General features: G+C 43.1%; 1 protein-coding gene across 3 annotated transcripts in view; it reads right to left on the reverse strand.

Annotated features, from left to right (window-relative positions):
• The window catches only part of IFT88 (intraflagellar transport 88), an 88,326-nt gene that overhangs the window by 1,588 nt on the left and 66,854 nt on the right, over positions 1–19,884 (reverse strand). For all 3 annotated transcript variants that reach the window (XM_088458591.1, XM_088458592.1, XM_088458593.1), the window contains exons 21-24: positions 16,276–16,328; positions 11,625–11,690; positions 10,825–10,931; positions 9,981–10,041 (exon numbers count right to left, since the gene is read on the reverse strand). In XM_088458591.1, coding sequence (XP_088314717.1) covers positions 9,981–10,041; positions 10,825–10,931; positions 11,625–11,690; positions 16,276–16,328 — 287 coding nt within the window. The remainder of the gene's footprint in view (positions 1–9,980; positions 10,042–10,824; positions 10,932–11,624; positions 11,691–16,275; positions 16,329–19,884) is intronic.

Here is a 19,884-nt window from a genome sequence, read left to right on the forward strand (position 1 = left end):
TCTAACCATGACTGGTACTTGTGTCAATGTATCCACCTGCCAGGAAATACCGGTCTATTGAGCGTGAACAGAAAATAGAGAGTTGTCATTCGATAGTAAAAAATCTGGAAGAGCTTGGATCAGTGACGTCTATGGTGGCGACATCCAAGTCGTTCCCTTCAGAACCCACCTTATCCGTGCATAGTTATCCCTCAAAGACACCATAACTCAACATACAGGTAAGTTCCCTTTTTTTCCTCTAATGAAAGCAGAAGTGTAATTTGGCCGATGCAGGGTGCAGACTGAAAGACAATTTGGATGACGTTTCACTGCCAGACCTAACCAAACATACAATGCGCCACTACCTAAACGTTTGTCCAATTTGATTTTGAAGGAGCCAGACCATCATATTGGGTCCTTACATATAATGATTTTGTAATGTGTGTGATGTCATGTCATGTGTGTGACCAGCATTAGGCTTATAAGTGACCTCATCCTCCCAGCATCAGTCAGTGTAGTGCGGAGAGCTGGAGCTGACTGGGAGAGGAGGTGTGCCTGCGACCACAGAGCAGGTAAGTTGAGAAGAGTGGAGGAGGGTCGAGTACAGATAGGGGGGGGGAAGAGTGCAGAGGGGGGGGGGGGGGCTGAAAATGTTGCTATGGAGCTCCCCTTATGGCTAGATACACCTCTGGATGTAGTTGACATCCCTGCGGTCAGGATGTTGGTACTCAAAATCCCGTCACCAGGACCCAGATTGCTGGCATCCTGTCGGTAAGTATCAGGGTTAGGCTGCTGGAGTGGGGGTGGGGGGTTTATGGTTAGGCTGCGGGAAAGGTGGGTTAGGGGGAGGATTAGGGGCTAGGAAACTTACCTTCAAGCATCAGGATTCTGACTGTCATGATGCTGCTGACGGTATTCTGATCACCAGCATCCCGACCGCTGGGATCACGTACTCAACACCTCCAGAGGACATGCAGAATAACACATCATACACAGCCCCAAAGTAAGGAGATAGTACAGTTGTTATTCCGTTACCTTATTACATCACGTTACCCATCACATCTTAAATCGTCAGCTCTTTGAGTAAGGACAGTTTTGCCGTCTGTTTCATGTCATTGTAGGGAATTTGTTTGAACCAATACCCTCAATGTACAATGCAGCTTCATTTCTTGTTGCCTTTTAACTAATAGTACATTTAATGAAATAATAATAATAATAATAATAATAATAATAATAATAATAACGGGAGAGCCATGGACAGTCCTCCTTCCTCCTGCATTGTAAGCCCACTGAAAAAATAAGGCTCCTGCTTTCAAGTAACAGGTGTTCCCCTTATTTGCTATAGGGTCAGGTAAAATATCCCTCTCTCCTTGCCCTCCTCTAACTCCTAAGGCTACCATTACTAAGCGTAATATTGAGGCTATTGACACTGTTGCTTTTTCCTCCCTGCTGGACTCTCTTCTCTCCCCTATCATTTCTCTCTCCTGTCCTGAACAAGCTACTTCCCTGTACAATTCCTCCCTTGCTTCTGCTCTTGATTCTGTTGCTCCAGCAATAACCACTCACCCTCGCAGATCCACACCACAACCCTGGCATTCCAAATGCACCAGATACCTACAAAAGTGTTCAAGAATTGCGGAGCGTCAGTGGAGAAAGTCACGCTCTAAGGCTGACTTCCTCCATTTCAAATTTATTCTCTCCTCCTACAGTGCTGCCCTGTCTCTCTCCAAACAAACATATTTCAAGAACCTCATCTCCTCCCAGTCCTCAAACCCCCGGCGTCTCTTTGCCACTTTCAACTCCCTACTCTGCCCTTCCCCTCCTCGCTCTCTGCCCTCGACTTTGCCACCTACTTTACATCTAAAATTGACTCCATACGTGAGGACATCATATCCCATCAGACCCTCAGCACTCCTCTCTCTCCTTGCCCTTACCACCCCTCCCCTTCTGTCTCACCAACTCTGACATCCTTCTCCCCTGCTTCTGGAGAGGAAGTCTTGGCCCTCATCCGGTCCTCCCCTCCTTCCACCTCCCCTCTTGACCCTATCCCTTCCCGTCTCCTCTCCCACCTGTCTCCTTCTGCCTGTTCCCATCTGGCTCACCTCCTTAATCTTTCCCTATCATCTGGCACTGTCCCTTCTGCATTCAAACATGCTCTTGTCTCCCCCATTCTTAAAAAACCTACCCTTGATCCTAACATACTTTCAAACTATCGACCCATCTCTCTTCTCCCTTTTGCTTCCAAACTCCTTGAGCGTATTGTCTACAACCGCCTTACCACCTTTCTTTCCTCCCACTCCCTCCTTGACTCATTTCAATCTGGCTTCCGATCTCTCCACTCCACGGAAACTGCCCTCACGAAAGTCAGCAACGACCTCCTTGCTGCCAAATCCAAGGGCCACTACTCTCTGCTCATTCTCCTTGACCTCTCTGCTGCATTTGACACTGTAGACCACCCTCTCCTCCTGCAAATCCTTTACTCTCTCGGTTTACGTGAAACTGCCCTCTCCTGGCTTTCCTCCTACCTCTCTGATCGTTCCTTCGCTGTGTCCTCTCATGACTCCTCTTCCCCTCCACTTCCACTAAAGGTAGGAGTTCCCCAAGGTTCTGTTCTTGGACCTCTCCTTTTCTCCCTATATACATCCTCTTTAGGTGAACTCATTAACTCCTTTGACCTCCAATATCATCTCTATGCAGATGATACTCAAATTTACCTTTCCACCCCTGAGCTCACCCCTGAGCTCCTTACCCGTATCTCCAACTGTCTCTCTGCTGTCTCTTCATGGATGTCCCAGCGCTTTCTTAAACTTAACATGTCTAAGACTGAGCTGATCATCTTCCCACCCTCTTCCACTACATCACTTTCCACAATTTCGTTATCTATTGATGGCACAACTATCTCCTCTAGCCCCAAAGTGTGCGGTCTTGGAGTTATCCTAGACTCCTCCCTCTCCTTTAAACCACACATTCAGCACCTCTCGCAGTCCTGCCGTTTTCACCTAAAAAATATCTCCAGGATTAGACCCTTCCTCACCCAGGATGCCACTAAAACCCTCATCCACTCACTGGCCATATCCAGATTGGACTACTGTAACCTTCTCCTAGCTGGCCTCCCAGTCTCTCACCTCTCTCCACTACAATCTGTTCTCAATGCTGCTGCTCGGCTCATCTTCCTCTCCAGACGTTCTATATCTGCTTCCCCTCTCCTTCAAGCCCTACACTGGCTCCCCTTCCCCTTCAGATGCCAATTCAAGGTTCTTACATTCACCTACAAAGCCCTCACCAAATCCTCTCCCGCATACATTTCTGACCTTCTCTCCCTTCACACTCCCGCCCGCCCACTTCGCTCAACTAATGCATGCCGCCTCTCTTGCCAACTGATTACTTCCTCCCACTCCCGCATCCGAGATTTTGCCCGTGCTGCTCCCTACCTTTGGAATGCTCTCCCTCTCCCTATCAGACTCTCCACCTCTCTACAAATCTTCAAACGGGCTCTCAAGACCCACTACTTCATCAAGGCCTTCCAGCACTCCTCCTAACCCACCTCATGCTCTTTCCTTCCTATCTTCCCCTTCTGTGTCACGCCTGTCTGTCTGCCCCTCCCCTTAGAATGTAAGCTCTCATGAGCAGGGACCTCTCCCCTCATGTGCTTCTCTTTACATTTTCTTCTACTCTCTACTCCCCATTAGGGCACCTAACACGTGACCGCCAACTCCCGGCAGCTTATTGTGAGTGCTTTAATCACTATTTCAGCAATGTATATAAGTTGTGTCCTTGTCCTGCACTGTAATGTACTGTAAGTTACTTGTTTCTTATTCACTTATTAGTTCTATGTACTATGTAAGGCGCTGCGGAACACTTGTGGCGCCATATAAATAAAGGATAATAATAATAATAAAGGGGGTTGGGTACGGGATGCCGGCGGTCAGAATCCCGACACCGGCATACCAACAGGGTTAGTATACCGACACCTGTCAGTCAGTATTGTAACCCTCACCCTCCCTCTTTGATGCCTAAACCTAACCTCCCCCCTCCTAGTGCCTAAACCTAACCCTCCCCTCTTAGTGCTTAAACCTCTCCCTAACCCCCGGTACTTACCACTGGGATACCGGCACCAGGATTCTGACAGGTGTGGGGATTTTGGCACTGGCATTCTAAGTGACGGCATCCTGACTGTCAGTATTTTGACCGGATCTGGTAAAAAATGAGCTAGGGTTGAACAATACACACACTTGTGTCACAGGACTCATTGTGAGTGTGTTCTGTGATGCGACACCAGGAAATATGAGATCCAGGATTTCCTTGAACCCACAATGGGATAACTGAGGAGAGGATGAGCTGCTGTACCTCTAGCTTTATCTCAATCACAAACTATGTAACTTAGACAACCAATCATCTCTTATAGATAGATTCAAATAGGTGTCTGAAACTTCGGCACATACTGTACAGTACATGTGTGATTGTTGTTACCTTATAGATAAAAAGACAACTTGCATTTTATAGTTTTATACACCTTTCAGGGACTAGCTATGTTCCTGCATTTTCCCAGACTAGAATTGCTTTGTTTTTGTTTACAGAGTAGATCTGTCTAGAAGTAGCCCTGATGGGAGTAATTGCTTTCATGTGCTGGTTAGTGTGTGACTATGTCAGCGGCCTGTTACACCAGGGTTTCTCAGCAGCGAGAGGTGCAGTTTTTGTACTTGTCTGATACAACACAGCTGGATTACAGATCAGTGTTCCTATATATATCTATCCAGGGGCGTTACAATAGCCGTAGCAGCCTGTGTGTCTGCATCAGGGTGCGGAGGTGCAAGGGCCCTGGTGAGGCTGCATAAAAGAGAGTGAGGAGGTGCAAGGGCCCTAGTGAGGCTGCATAAGGGTGAGGAGGTGCAAGGGCCCTGGTGAGGCTGCACCAGTGTGAGGAGGTACAAGGGCCCTGGTGAGGCTGCATCAGTGTGCGGAGGTACAAGGGCCCTGGTGAGGCTGCACCAGTGTGATGAGGTACAAGGGCCCTGGTGAGGCTGCACCAGTGTGCGGAGGTGCATGGGTCCTGGTGAGGCTGCATAAGGGTGAGGAGGTGCAAGGGCCCTAGTGAGGCTGCATCAGGGTGAGGAGGTGCAAGGGCCCTAGTGAAGCTGCATAAGGGTGAGGAGGTGCAAGGGCCCTGGTGAGGTTCAAGCTAACAGCCCACGTGAGCTTTGCACGTCCATGTACATTACCTTGGAGAGCTCTGTGCTTTTACACTGTGTTTTCCTGCTCATAGCAGACACTAGAAGTCCTATATTCCTGACACAAGTGATGAACTGCTCTGTGAACACAACCGGCAGCATTCTCAGAAGAGTGTTCGGGTGTCAGGAACTTACAGCTTTCACTGACTGCTGACAGCATATAGAGTTTCAGGTGTGTTCGGAGGTGGCACCTCATAATTTTGCTATGGGCCCCTTTATTCGTAGTATGCCCCTGTCTCTATATCTTATTTACTAACATTTGCATTGAACCACAGCAACCAATCAGTAATGAGCTTTCACTTGTAGTGCAAGTTAGACAGTGAGCGTAAGTAGTTGCCGTGGGTTACATCAAATTTCGCACCTCAATGCTCTAGTGGTAAATAAGCCCTTTAGAAGTGAATCACAAGTTTAATGCTGGTTTAAATAGGACTTAATCAACCTGTGGCTTTCCAACTACAAATCCCAGCATGCCAGACCAAAGCCACAGGTTGCTTACATACAGTATATATACAGTATTGGTTGAATTTCATAAAGAGTAATAAAACAGTTCCTGCACATGAAGTTGTATTAAATAGGGTGTGATCTCAGTATCCAGATACATAGAGGGACTGGGAATGCTGCCCTGAAATGTTACATGCAGTAACCTGAATGAAGCTTGTGTTCATTAGTAAATCTCCAGGCAGCTCACATAAATCTCCCGTCATAAATAGGTGTGAGCTGCACTTACATCAAGTTAACCCCTTAGCATCAATTATTTTAATCTACATTTTGTTAGTGGCAGCCATTATGCTTTCCACAAGAGCTACTGACCTGGCACACTATCCGATTTTATTAGTAACCACAGTGTATTTGTTTAATGTTCATATTACGAAATGAAATACAGTCAGGTGCATAAATATTGGGACATTGACAGAATTTTCATATTTTGGCCTCTATTCACTACCACAATGGCTTTGGAATGAAACAAACAAGATGTGATTTAACTGCAGACTTTCAGATTTAATTTGAAGGTAATTACATCCAAATCAGGTGAACGGTGTAGGAATTACAACGGTTTCTATATGTGCCTCCCACTTTTTAAGGGGCCAAAAGTAATGGGACAAACTAAACAATCCTAAATCTAACTTTCACTTTTTAATACTTTGTTGCAAATCCTTTGCAGGCAATTACAGCCTGAAGTCTGGAACGCATAGACATCACCAGACGCTGGGTTTCATCCCTGGTGATGCTCTGCCAGGCCTCTACTGCAAATGCCTTCAGTTCCTGCTTGTTCTTGGGGCATTTTCCCTTCAGTTTTGTGCTCAATCGGATTCAGGTCAGGGGATTGACTTGGCCATTGCATAACATTCCACTTTTTAGCCTTAAAAAAACTCTTTGGTTGCTTTTGCAGTATGCTTCGGGTCATTGTCCATCTGCACTGTGAAGCGCCGTCCAATGAGTTCTGAAGCATTTGACTGAATAGGAGCATATAATATTGCCCGAAACACTTCAGAATTCATTCTGCTGCTTTTGTCAGCAGTCACATCATCAATAAATACAAGGGAACCAGTTCCATTGGCAGCCATGCATGCCCACGCCATGACACTACCACCACCATTCTTCACTGATGAGTTTTGGATCATGAGCTGTTCCTTTCCTTCTCCATACTCTTCTCTTCCCATCACTCTGGTACAAGTTGATCTTTGTCTCTCTGTCCATAGGATGTTGTTCCAGAACTGTAATGGTTTTTTTATATGTTGTTTGGCAAACTCTAATCTGGTCTTCCTGTTTTTGAGGCTCACCAATGGTTTACATCTTGTGGTGAACCCTCTATATTCACTCTTGTGAAGTCTTCTCTTGATTGTTGACTTTGACACATATACACCTACCTCCTGGAGAGTGTTCTTGATTTGGCCAACTGTTGTGAAGGGGTTTTTCTTCACCAGGGAAATAATTCTTCTGTCATCCACCACAGTTGTTTTCCACGGTCTTCCGAGGCTTTTGGTGTTGCTGAGCTCTCCGGTGCGTTCTTTCTTTTTAAGAATGTTCCAAACAGTTGACTTGGCCACACCTAATGTTTTTGCTATCTCTCTGATGGGTTTGTTTTGATTTTTCAGCCTAATGATGGCTTGCTTCACTGATAGTGACAACTCTTTGGATCTCATATTGAGAGTCGACAGCAACTGATTCCAAATGCAAATGTCACACCTAGAATCAACTCCAGACCTTTTACCTGCTTAATTGATAATGAAATAACGAGGGAATAGCCCACACCTGTCCATGAAATAGCTTTTGAGTTGATAGTCCCATTACTTTTGGCCCCTTAAAAAGTGGGAGGCACATATAGAAACCGTTGTAATTCCTACACTGTTCACCTGATTTGGATGTAATTACCTTCAAATTAAATCTGAAAGTCTGCAGTTAGAGCACATCTTGTTTGTTTCATTTCAAAGACATTGTGGTGGTGAATAGAGGCCAAAATATGAAAATTCTGTCAATGTCCCAATATTTATGCACCTGACTGTATATAAAACCGTAATGTAATAGGACATCATTATTTATTAGTACCTTATTTATACAGGTGGTAAAATACCTGCCAGACGAACACACACACACACAAAGTATTGCTTATGCATCTGTACCAAAATGCCATTGTCTCCTCTCAGACCAGTCTGTCAATCACGGACGGTTCTACCATTAGGCAAACTCAGGCATCATTGCTTAGGGGTCATTCATCCAAAGGTTTTAATGCTCCCGTGTTACCCCCATAAGACTTGCCTTCCGCTGGCATGAAGGAGAATCAGACAACTGCTCCATACATGTGAAGCTATCAGCTGCTACTCCTCAGAGTCAATGTTTAGCTGTAAGCATGACGCTTGGTAATGATGTCATCACAGCCAAGTGCCGTACTCCCAGTCTGAGGAATAGAGGGTGCCGCCCTTACCTCTTGCCTGCTAAGGTAAGGCGTAGTGAGGGTGGGGGAGCAACGTCGAGAGGGGAGGAGGGGTCTGGCCTTCCACATGAATATAAATTTGCTTGGGAATGTGGCCTAATGTCAGTGAGCAAGTAAGTTATAATTGGGGCAGACAAATTGGGGGCTATTCATGAAAGCTTGGAGAGAGATAAAATTATGAGACAAAAAATACCAACCAATCAGCTCCTAATTGTCACTTTACATGTTGTGTTTGCAAAATGGTAGTTAGGAGCTGATTGGTTGGTACTTAACATTGTGAAAAATAATCTCTCTACAAGCTTTCATGAATAGACCTAAGAGGGGTACTATGCAAATGAAGCAAAGTAATTTTTAGAGGTTAGAGTGTATTTAATGATGATCCTTTGTAATACTACCCATCCATGACCTAGACACCTGTAAGCTCTCTCTTTCAAATAACATTACAGCAGATACAGCATAAGTGCAGAATAAGGCATTTCGCATACGGATTAAGAAGTTTTAGCTTTTTATAAATGTGGGACATTTAGCTTTTTTTTGTTGTTGTTGCGGTTTATATTTTAATTTGTATAGCTATTCCCCATAGAACAGTCTGCATGTGTCTAACTGATGCTACTATGCAGCCCCTCAGAGATATTTCATGGCCCGACATCATGCTCTGGAGACTGCAGGCCCGGCTGGACGTCTCCCCTCTCTGCAGTCATATCTGTATCTGCTAAGCTGGAGGAGGGCAAGTACCAGTAACACAGACATCTGGCAAGACCTCTCTATAACAGATATAATGTTACCTCTCCAGCCCTATACCTGCACATGTGGCTATACCATTTACTATCGCTAGGAGATTTGTTGCACTATAGAGGTGTACTGTCCAAATGTTCCTGGCATGCCCTATATTACACAGCTACAAAACATTCATTAGACTTACCTTGATCGGTCTGGCATCCTTTGGCGTTCCGGCGTCGGGATTAAGTTAGGCGTCGGTATTTTGATTGCTATCTTAAGTCCCTTGTCGGGATTTCAGTGTAGGTATTGAGACCGGCGGCATCGCGGTCGCCGGTCTCATAACTACATCCCATGTCGGATGCATAACAGAATTACCGCGCATAGGGGGCTTATGTAATAAAATGGTGGCACGTGCACAAGTGTTAGGAGACCCACCCACAGCAACTTGTTTGCTTAGTCAGGAAGAAGAACATTTAATATAGTAAAGAAGGGACATATTTATTTCCAAACACATTTTTGCCCCGATAAATTTCTCTTACAGCCAATATTCTTTTATAAAGTTATGATCTCTCAGGCCACTCTATATACTCCTATTTAATGCATTTGCAGTTACGTATAACCACGGCCTAAAGTAACCTGCATCTCTCCAGCCATGAGGAAACTACAAATAGCAACGTGACCTGCCACGGGCTAACAGGGCATGCTGAGGCTTGTGGTTCCACAGCCTGCCTATGACTGCTTTAGAGAGGGTAGTCTGTAAATGTCTACACTACCCTGCCAGTCTGCGATTGGTAGTCCCATGGCAGTTGAGGTTACTTGAACCTGAACGAGATACAAATGCTGGTGGTTATTGTACAGTAAGAACTTCAATCTCTTGCTAACCACATTCCCACATGGGCCTATGGGTAAGACTGATAGTATGAGGAGGGAGGGGTCTGATAATACGGGACACACATGGGGGCATTACCTAGCTACCAGCTTCTCTTCTGCACACCCACAGACCTAGCAATCAATCATAACCACAATGCGCCAAGCTTTTCCACCAGAATATAGGGGTTGTGTCATTCATATGAAGGGAACAGAACAGACATATGATGTGACCACGTCACCACAGGACTCACCACTGCTGGCACTGCCCTCTCTCCGACTGCGCCCGCTCCCATCTCTGCCAGATCTTACCCGCTGTAATGGCGATAGGGAATGGTTACTAATGCCACTTGTACGAGGTGAACATATATCATAGCCATAGCACAGAGCAGAGATCAGCCAGCCTCTCCCTATGCTTCTACATATGGAGGTTATACAGTATTTGGGCAAGTAATCGTCATCCTGCACATAGCTTTGTTCTAACACACATAATATATACTGGAAATCTGTATTTGTCTCAGAACCATGACATATATTTGGCAGAACAATGCAGTCTGGAAGAGAAGATATTTTTGTTGAAAGCATCGGTCTAAAGCTTAATATGAAAACGATTGTTAGAAATATGATGGGAATTTAAAACGAAAATGCATTTCAAATAGAAATTCTTGGCTTAGTTGCGCTGAGCTGGATTCCTTCTTCTGTAACATGCTAGAAGCACTGCATAGATAATCCCTCATTGTACATTGGACAAACATAAGCTATTAAACTCTGTCATCTGGCTTTAGTAGTTGACTAAACTAAACCTAAAATTCAACATTTACTTTATGGAGAATGAATGCAAAGTCCTACACAGACGTCCCACTGCAACAATGTAAGAAGTGTACTGTAGTCTGGGATAGCCCACCCTTAACAAATAGCAGAACCGATATCCCTCCCCCATCATTCGTAGCAATGCATAGTACATCAGTTCGATGTGGCCAGCCTATACCAAAGCAAGTTGCCAACTCAGGCTTTGCCCTTCCCCATAGTGATGCTAGATAGAGAAGCTCCTCCCTTCTATCATGTCAACCTGCCTAGCTGTAAGGAGAACATGCTTACCTGTTCCTTTAATTCCTTCATTTTCTCAACCTTCTTCAACTTTGTTGCATATTCTTGAACTTCCTTCATTCCAGTATCGGTGCAGAGCCGGACCAGGAACCGCAGGCCTGTATATGGATGATTAAATGTTTGTGCTGTTGTGCTCAAAGGATAACCGATTGATTTATGGAAGGAAATTGATACATTCGAGATTGATCATCATATAAAGTTAAAATTTAGATAACTCCATCTCAAACAACCATGCCTCTACTATAGAAGTAAAAATCAGGGATCCCCGACTAAGAGCATCACACACCACAGAGGTTTTACCAGGGTGGAGGGAGGGGTGAGTGTGGTTGCAAACCCCCCATCAAATATCCACTTGCTGTATGGAGGAGTCTTGAGAGGGAGAAGTCTTGGGAGGGGGAAGGGGTGTGATGGGATATTTCTAAGAGATTTTCATTTTTTTAATATTACATTTGGGTTAAAAAACATAATACATTTGCTATAAATTCTTGCATAGCTCACACATTATACCTTAGCAGTTCTGATGAGACAGGGGGTTTGGTGTAATTATAACTGGTGTCCGGTGTTGGAGCAGACATGTTAGCAGCTATAACTAAATGATGACACCAGCAGTAATCTCATCCCAGTGACCGTTCTATTGCATGTGCTAAGCATGAGAATGTGTAGTGATTTGATATAGATGTTTAGGTCATCATTTGTCAGCAAATTAAAATGTATTAGTTAGCTTTATTTTAATAGTAATTTATATAGTTAACAGTAGCTAATTTAAGTCAAAAGAAAAAAAAAATGCTTACATTCAACATTATCTGGGAACCTCCGGTGAATATCCTTATATTTATCAAGGGCTTTTTGATAGTTACCTGAGAAGAAAAAAATAAGACAAAAAGGAGTGAATAAAAAAATAAAATAAAAAAAAAATGCCTATAGAAACAGTCACTATTCAATAACAAACTTACAGCTTCTCACTTTCCGATAAAATTCAAATAAAATACAAAACTAAAAAGATGAACAAATAGTGGAACTAACCCCAAAGTTATGATAAAGGGGTGATTAGAAAACATTTATAGGGGTTTTGCTGCTATGCTAGAGTGCACACATATGGTGCATACACACGGTCAGATTTTCCTTCAGATCTAAACGATAACGATTTTAAAAATCGTTCATATCTGAAGGAAAATCTGACATGTGAGGATTGAACGATGAACGATGCGCGTTCCCGATGGTCAGATAACGATATCTGACATCTGATGCGTTTGCAGTCAGTTTTGGTCGATTTCAGTCATTTTAATGCAGTCAAAAATCGTTCAATCGTTCAAATTGTTTGTAAAATCATTCAAACCGTTCAATCTGACCGTGTGTACGCACCAATAGACTCCCTTTTTCTCCTTCTCTAGCACCTTTCATGCCCTGGAGAATGAGATGTATGTTTACCACCTACTTGCACCTTGGAACAATCGTGCATGTCAAGGCGCACACTAGTAATAAGAGTCCCAACTGCCCCTCATTCAAATTATTAGCTTGAGATCTAAATGAAACTAGCAGTATTTAGAATTGTATTAATGAAATAGGCAGGTTAATTAGAATGGTTGTTCTCAGGCTCTGACCAATCAGAGTTAAGCTATTCATTTCAATGGCGCTATATGCCTGTGATTCATGGCGGGGGTAACCTTGGGGCACAAGTGCTGCATTGTTCTATATGGTTTTCTCATCTTGCCAAGCCATGAAGTGGATGCTACTTGGAACGAATAGGACCCTCCCATGGATCTGAGTGAATAATAAATAAGAAAATAAATAGCAAAATAGGGAATGTATTTTTTTAATGGCACGTGCCTGTGCCTCGCTGGGACCTATAGTGTGGCAATAAACAAACATATAAATCTCTTCATTACAATGATGATTACCCCACACCCACTGCTACATGAGTGGGGGAAGAGCCCTATTGCTATCAGCACAATGCTGCTTTGTCCTGGAGGGGGCACATATTTTTTTTGGGCTGGCCCAATCTTCTATTTTTTAACACGTTGCCACCTCTATTGTTAGATGACTTTTTCTGGCACATTTCCTAACATTAGAAAATTTGGGACAGTGAGGAGTGTTCAATTCTGGTGTAAGCGACTTAGAGGCCACTCACATTCTATTACATCCGGCGAATTGTAACTCCCCGTAAATCACCAAAATCATGACAGTGCTGATAAATTGCATTCCCCCCGCATGTGAGAATATTTTATCCCTGTAGTATATGGTGTTTTTCGTTTTTATGATCAACCACAAAGGCGAATTCATCATGGAAAGTACTGTAGAAATTGATTTAAAAGTACATTGTTAAAAAAGATAAAAGTAGTAAAAATCTTCTCACTAGCCGACCTCTTACTACCTTTGAAGATCTCTGTTTGAGACGTTCTTCCACCAAGGGTCTAAATTTCCCTTTTCTATATATCACTGATTGAAGAACACTCCCCCACGCATGACCACCATGAAATTGCCTGGGAGGCTGACCTGGTTGTCACTTTGGATGACTAGGAGTGGTCCAATATATGGCATAATGCCGTCTCTAGTTCTAGATGTGTTAGAATTAAAGAGAATACATATGTTATTATATAGGTGGTACTACGTGCCCTCCTGATAATGTATATGATAGATACTGGAGGGGTTGCCCAGATGAAGGTCTTTCCTTCACATACAGTATGGTGGACCTGTCCGAAGATACAAGCTCTTTGCAGAGAGGCCATGTATATTCTATGGCGTATACTTACCACTCCCATCCCAGGTAACCCCCAGTATTTCCTCCTCCCCTTGGGAATTCCTACGCTGTCTCGTCATCAAAACAATTTAGTGCGTCATATTGTGTCCGCCACAACTTGTCAGATAGCAGTGGATTGGAAGCTCTCAGCTGCCCTATCTCTGCAGTCTATTATATCCTGTATTTGGAACGTATACAGAATGGAATATATGACTGCTATTATAAATAACTCCCCAAATCGTTTGACAGAATATGGAGCCCCTGGTTAGCCTTCTAAAATGTCCCTTCTCCATTCGCTTTGTAAAGGTCCATTATACTTTTTCCTTTCTTCTCTGCCCGCCGACCCGAGGTCCCACCACACTGGTTTCTTATTCTTACCCTATTCTGTTTCTTCTTTTTTTCTCATTCCCGCTTGTTATCTTGGTTTCTCCTTCTTTCCGGTTATGCTATTCCGGTCTATTGGAGGGAGAATTCCTCCCTCTCTACTTGCGTATTGTAAAATCTGATCACTAATGTGTTTATATTTTGATGGACCTGAGATTTTTTTTGTATATGTTGTTTCTATGTATGCATTTCATATATGTACTGCTCGCTGTAACTTAATGTAATCTATCCAATAAAATATATTTAAAAAACAAAAAGAAAAGAAAGATAAAGTAGCAATGACTTTGTTACCACCCTTTTCCACAACCCGAACTACACAAAATCAGCCTGAGGACCCCAATGAGTTAATTCATGATGTATGCTATGACTAATTGTGAAAACTACAGGATTGGTTTTCTTCCAAGACCACATCTGGTGAGCGCCATGAAGTCATACTCTGTCTCCAACAAGATTGCTTTAGTGATCATATATTGTAACCACTATTAAATACATTTTAATTATAAAAAAAACCAACTTAAAATATAACCTCAGAAGATGTTTTCAGGTGTTCATTTTGCAATTACAAATAGAGAGGAGAAAAAAAAAGGCATGCCACCAATCCTCTGTCATACGTACAATATTATGTGCTATGAACAATTTACACAAACATATAATTACACTGCATAAACTCTACAATACTGGTGAAGAGTAATTAACTGGGAAGCTAAGGAAAGGAAGAAAGGGAAGGGCAGGGAAAGGAAAAATAGGGAAGAGATTGGAAAATAAAAAAAAAAAGGGAAGAAGAGAGTCGAAGGGAAGAAAAAAATTGAAGGGAAGGAGAGGGAAGAAAAAGGGAAGGCAAAAAAAGGAAGGGAAGAAAATGGAAAGGAAATGAAAGAAGAAAATGGGAAGAAAGGGTAAAAGGGAAGGGGAGAAAAAGGTAAGGGAAGGAAAAAATTAAAAGGGAAGAAAATAATGGAAATGGAAGAAAAAATAGGGAAAAGGAAGGGGAGGGGAGGGAAAAGACAAAAGGAAGGGAAGGGAAGAAAAAAGGAAGGGAAGAAAATGGAAAGGAAACTAAAGAAAAAAAAAAGAAGAAAAGGTAAAAGGGAAGGGAAGGGAATGAAAGGGAAGGGAAGAAAAAAAAATGGGAGGAAAAGGGAAGAGTAGATAAAGGAAAGGGAAGAGAAAAAAGGAAAGGGGAGGGGGAAAAAAAGGGAAGGGTGGAAAAAAAGGGGATGGAAGGGGGAAAAAAAGGGGGAAGGAAGGAAAAAGGTCCCAATCAGCCCCTTGGGATAATCTATGAATGTCTATACAGGATGCACCCACACCAAAACTAAATGGAAACATGCCTTCCTTGTATTTTCTAATTAAATATACCGTAACACATTGCTATCATGGCACTTCTGGCTACACTTGACAATGCAGTAAGGAATATAACCAAGTGACATGTAAAAGGAGATAAAAAAAATCAGAGCAAATGGCACAAACTCTTGGTTCTAGCAGCCACAATACAACATGTATGAGTACACACTGCCTCAGGGAGGTTGTAGAACAAAAGGGGCGGTGAGATGAAAAAGACAATATGTTGTAGAAGTGAAAGGGACAATGAGCAGCTGTATGACATGTGACTGGTAATGCAGTGAGAGTGGAGAGTATGATGGTGGAGAATAGACTGTATATGAAAGAGCTTTATATTACCAACATAAAACCCATAGCATGCTGCTCGGAGGAAACTGTATGTACGTGTTACAGTGAGGACGATGGACATTGTGCAGATGAGAGCACGCTATTAGTATTTGTCATCAGACATTTCATTTTTGGCATAAAAAAACAAAACAAAAAACAAAACAGAATAACCCCACAACTTAATATGGCCAGCATGATTAGGAGCACTTTTACATAAGGAAACTTATATTCCAGGCTTTGTGGCTTAAGCAAACCTAGGCATAATGCACCTACTTATATTATAAAATAGAGGTTACTGATGCTGAGTCGGATGCATCTGCTGGGTGCAACAGATCCATCAGAAGCAGACGTCCCATCTCCGGCTGCACACTATGAACGGGGAAGTAAGTCAGCTGACATGCCCACGACACGCCCACAAGGTTGAACAGTTCAGCGCATTTCACAGAAACTGTGGTCCGTCGGCGGATCGATCAATCCGTAAACACTAGCGATTTGCATCCGGTCTTTTCTTTGGCGCATGCTAAAATCCACGAGACCTGACCACATTTCCACTTGCTTCTGCCTCAGAATCAGGCTCTTAGAAATATGTTTTTATCACACGAAAAATAATACGCACAAAAACAAACAAGCAAAATAAATGACCAGACACCTACCGCTCCTTCTGTAACAGCTCGCTACCATCAGCTGCCATTTCACCTGATGTGGTCTGCAGAAACATGAAACATGCAGGCTTTTCATATTAATATATAATTATATATGACCCCTGAGGAAGTCCTGAAGGATGAAACGTGTTGGGCCCGCTGACCTAATCTCTCCACATGGTGGGCTGCTACCTGCAAGAATTTGACTTTCTCACTAAAAGATAAGCGTTTTTATTATTTCCTATTTCTATGTTTATACCCCTGTGTTGTGTATTGAATAAAAATCTGAAAATGTTCTGACGAGAGATGATCTCTATTCTGGTTGGAAGCTCGCCATCTGTTTATGGTATACACAGTTTTGGATTACTAAGGCGATCCTGCAGAGAACATCCAGGGTTAAAATGACTACATGCTATACCTTTAGCATTATCTGGTACACAGCTATATTGTCCACTACTTTATCATTTGTGAGAAAGATAGTACTACACTAAATCGTTATTTTCTCTCAATATAGGCTCTCATGGGCCTATATTGAGCCCCTTTAAAGGTTTTTCTCATCAGACGTGTTAGAGGTGTTCCGGCTGATGTTTCCAAGATTCCTTGTTTTCCACCAAAAAGAAATACGCTTTGGACATCAGATAAGCCTTTTTAAAACACGTTTATTAGGTACGCACAATTTATCTTGTGCGCTAAAAATATTTATGTCAAATACTACACTATTAGGGGCATGTCTTTTTATCTTTCAATCACACACACATATACATATACATATTCATACACATACAAACACACACACACTAACAAATAAAAAAGCCAGAAACTTTTGGCAAAGCAACGTGTCCCTTTAGTCTGACATACAGTTGTGTCCTGCTACATCTTTGCTCGTAGCGTGGCATTCTGGCATGTCATTAAGCGTCATGGCATGGCGTACTGCATGTCACGAAAGACTATAGGCCATGCAGTACACAGTTTAACCACTGGGTGGCGAATGCTCCACAGATGAAAACCACAGTACTGAATACAATACTGTAGCAGTGGACAGTGATCCGTGAGAGCTGGCCAGTCACGTTCAGGCAGTGTAAACAGTCACTCCCCCAGGTGCTTGAAATGATCACTGTGTCAAGTCTAAACTGCTATAGACATTGTACTCATTACAGGCCGCCCGTACTGTACACGGTCGCTGCAAAGACGCCTGGCCTAAAAGCGCACGGGCACTTTCTCTACTGATGTACAAAATTACCATGTCCCTTTTCGGGCCTCGAACCTGAGGTGCCGGCTCTGTAAGTCGCTCACCTTACCCATTCGCAGTCACACCTGTTGTGTATGTGATGTTAAGTGTGCAACTTTACAACAGGTAAAGTGTACAATACGAAGTCCATAGCGGTTTAGAGTCTAATGCAGCTGGGTGGCATACAGTAACTTAGAGATGAAGGGAGGGGGAAGTGTAAAGCAATACATAGAGTTGAACAGAGTGGTTTAAGAGTACCGAACCTGAAATGATCTGTTTTTATGATAAACTTCCCGACCGTCTTATTTACATCATGTAATGACACTTTAGTGTGCAGTATGTACGGCCTACATTACAAGGTCTATTGCGGCTTAGTGTAAAATGCGGGTGGCACACAGTAGCTTAGAAATGACAGGTGGTGGGAAGTTGGGAGCAATGTATTGAGTTAGGCAGAGTTCAGTTCCTGAAGAATATTGGACTTGAATCGCGCTGTCTTATTTAATACTGGGCGCTCGCCTTCAGGCCAATGCTGATAAATGTAACTCACACACCAAATGATTTCATTCTTTATTTAATTCTGCATTCATGACAAAATGCACGTCACTACGGTATAGTGTAATGAATGACAGGTTCTATCAACCAATCAGCAGACGGCGCTACAAAAGCTTTTTTGGCTATTTGACGCATGCGATGTGCAGTATGGGAAAAGCGACATCTGGTGGACAGATAGTTGTATTACACGCTCCGGATTTTCCAGTGCTTCAGTATGTTACATTGCGCCTGACTGCAGCAAGATGCGATTGAGAATGCCAAGCAGCGGCACGGCAGGGGGCGACTAGTACCGCGCGCTACATAGCGTATGGAGAAAAGAAAAGATGTAGCAGGACACACCTGTATGACTTATTTATGCATAGTCCACTTTACAGATTACTAATTGTACTGTGCACGTGCTGGACCCTGTAAAAAACTGATGGTTTCAAACTATTTCAGCTGTTGTACTGATTACCAGTTCAGTAATAATGTAATCTTATCGGGTACAGAACCCGTATTGTGTGCCCTCTCTCTGCCTTCCGGGAGACCTGCCACGCTGATCAAATATATCATATATATGGAGAGAAATAAGATGTAAACACACGCAGGGAATACTGGGCAGCAGTTCTGCTGTTATGCACTATGGTGTTATTCTAATAAACCATTTCTGTTTCAGCACTTAAACATAAACTGCCTTTGTTGCTCCTGTGTCAGGGACCTATGTGACTTGTAGATATAATCCCAGACACATTCAGCATTATGCACGAATATACATTATCTGCGTCCAAACAGTGAGAACGTATCTGTGTTTAAACAAATCTCTCTGGAGTACTCGCAGGCTCCGGCTACAAGCAGACCTCTGTGTACAAGGTTGAGCTGTTTTGAAATGAACATGACACATTACACTTGCAAAGAAAACAGGAGCTGGTTCAGTTTTGTTAAACAACTTAATTCAGAGGCAAAAAATGTCAATAGGCAACAGTTTTTTTATAATGCAAAAAAAACTGAAGAATGAATGATGTTTTTGTCCTGGGCTTAACTAATTCAATTAATAACATTTTAAAACATTACACAGCTCTGCTTATAGTACCACAAGAGAGGGAGTAAAGGAGCAGGCTTATAGTACCACAAGAGAGGGAGTAAAGGAGCAGGCTTATAGTACCACAAGAGAGGGAGTAAAGGAGCAGGCTTATAGTACCACAAGAGAGGGAGTAAAGGAGGAGGCTTATAGTACCACAAGAGAGGGAGTAAAGGAGCAGGCTTATAGTACCACAATGGAGGGAGTAAAGGAGCAGGCTTATAGTACCACAATGGAGGGAGTAAAGGAGCAGGCTTATAGTACCACAATGGAGGGAGTAAAGGAGCAGGCTTATAGTACCACAATGGAGGGAGTAAAGGAGCAGGCTTATAGTACCACAAGAGAGGGAATAAAGGAGCAGGCTTATAGTACCACAAGAGAGGGAGTAAAGGAGCAGGCTTATAGTACCACAAGAGAGGGAGTAAAGGAGCAGGCTTATAGTACCACAAGAGAGGGAATAAAGGAGCAGGCTTATAGTACCACAAGAGAGGGAGTAAAGGAGCAGGCTTATAGTACCACAAGAGAGGGAGTAAAGGAGCAGGCTTATAGTACCACAAGAGAGGGAGTAAAGGAGCAGGCTTATAGTACCACAAGAGAGGGAGTAAAGGAGCAGGCTTATAGTACCACAAGAGAGGGAGTAAAGGAGCAGGCTTATAGTACCACAAGAGAGGGAGTAAAGGAGCAGGCTTATAGTACCACAAGAGAGGGAGTAAAGGAGCAGGCTTATAGTACCACAATAGAGGGAGTAAAGGAGGAGGCTTATAGTACCACAAGAGAGGGAGTA

This window comes from Taudactylus pleione, unplaced genomic scaffold, assembly GCF_031769625.1.
Source record: "Taudactylus pleione unplaced genomic scaffold, aTauple2 ptg000842l, whole genome shotgun sequence".
In the NCBI taxonomy this organism is placed as follows: Eukaryota; Metazoa; Chordata; class Amphibia; order Anura; family Myobatrachidae; genus Taudactylus; species Taudactylus pleione.